We start from the raw sequence: 1,672 nt of genomic DNA on the forward strand, positions 1-1,672 counted from the left end.
GGGGGGTTGCGAGTCTGTACAAAAGACAATTTTTATAATGAACGAATCCTTCAAGACACTGAACGCAGCTACCGGCGTCCGTGGTGTAGCGGTTAGGCGCTTCACCGTCGCACGTAAGAGAAGGGAATTCGATCCACATGTGGACAACATGTATCTTGAAACTCGGTCTTTCTGCTTGGACGTTATACCTCTCTCTGCCCTTGTTGAACCTGGCAAGGAGAGTTGAAGCAGCCCGCCTCCTATATGATCTAATTAGTGTCAATGGTGGCATAAAACTTCTACAGCTACATAAACAAGGCAGTTCAAATAATATAAAAGAGGAATATAAAGTCAAATATATCGTCAGCAGATGGTTCTGTCAAAGGTGATGGGCTTTGAAGTTTACTGTACCTGATAAGCGTCTATTCATTAACGTTTCAAACTCGTAATCGTGAAACTGAGGGTTCGGGAGACCGGGGTTGGCTTGGTCTGAAGTTGTGTCCTGGGGAAGGGACTTAATAGGAATGTTCCTATTTGGCTCGATCATATCGGAGATGGACGTTAGATTCGGAAGTCCTGCCTCTTAAATAACCTAACAGTTTTGCAAGTTGCAATAAACGTATAGAGTTTCATTTCATTAATTACCTGATAAGCATCTGGCGCAGTCGGACAAAATCACAATGGTCAGGATTGTCCACTGAGGAAAAGTCAAGAAGTCATGATTATGGTTTGAGAGATGCATCGATGTGACATGTTGTTTATTGCAAGTTATTATTATCCTTACTCATATTCAGGGTGATCCAAAACATCTTTTTAAAAGTAGCCTAAACTTTAATGTTATTTATACCGGCATCGGGGGCTCTCGTGGCCTAGAGGTTAAGGTGTTGGCCTCTCATTCAAAGGTCCCGGGTTCGAATCCGGGTTGGGACGGATACAAATCTCTTCTCTAAAATGGTATCCTTTCCTTCTCTCCAGCAATGTTCTGTCGTCTACTTTCGTCTCCACTTTCTGCCCCCACGTCCATTGCCCTCTGCCTTTGGCTCCTGACTCTTTCTGCAGCCTTTCTACTGCTACTCCTTTGCTCCTTCTTACTGCTATTCAAGTCAGCAACGAACGTCATCTTATTACGATATTTTTAAACAAACTGGAAAATACCATAGTCACAAATACCACGCAAAACCCGAACTGAACATTACATGTCATTATTATAGTGCGGTCAGAAATTTGTTGTGCAACTTACTGTGAAATATTTCTACAATTATGGGAACATAAAGTCTCCACTTTTTGCACCATGACTTGTATAAATTTGTCTTAATTAACATATCGATATTTTAAAACACCTATTAGCTGTATTCAAGAAAATTCCTTAATAATTACCTATTAAACATCCCAGGGGGTAGTTTCTACAGATTTTAAAAGGTGGGAGAATATAACATTTTAAAGCAAGTCCATCCTTTAATTCTAATCATGACATTAAGCTTATAAAGGTTGAGAACCTTCAGAGCAAAAAAGTGTTTGCTATCAAATTAATTTCTTGCCAAACGTTTTGCCACTAAAAAATGTCATTGTGTCATTGGTTATCTTTGACATAATCCATATGTTTGTGAAAAGCAGGAAGTGCTGGAAAAATCCCATTTTCTGCGTTACGGTGTATTGTATATAAATCTGAGAACAAGTTTTTTTAAAGGGAGTG

The 1,672-nt window shown here is 39.7% G+C and overlaps 1 protein-coding gene across 1 annotated transcript in view; it reads right to left on the minus strand.

Moving 5' to 3' along the window:
* Positions 1 to 1,672, minus strand: part of LOC101850729 (septin-2) — a gene marked incomplete at its 5' end in the record, with an annotated part of 21,881 nt that overhangs the window by 17,421 nt on the left and 2,788 nt on the right. The window contains 1 exon segment of the mRNA XM_005101289.3: positions 625 to 676. Within this exon segment, the coding sequence (XP_005101346.2) occupies positions 625 to 676 (52 nt within the window).

The sequence above is a fragment of the Aplysia californica genome, unplaced genomic scaffold (genome assembly GCF_000002075.1).
Source record: "Aplysia californica isolate F4 #8 unplaced genomic scaffold, AplCal3.0 scaffold00277, whole genome shotgun sequence".
NCBI lineage: Eukaryota > Metazoa > Mollusca > Gastropoda > Aplysiida > Aplysiidae > Aplysia > Aplysia californica.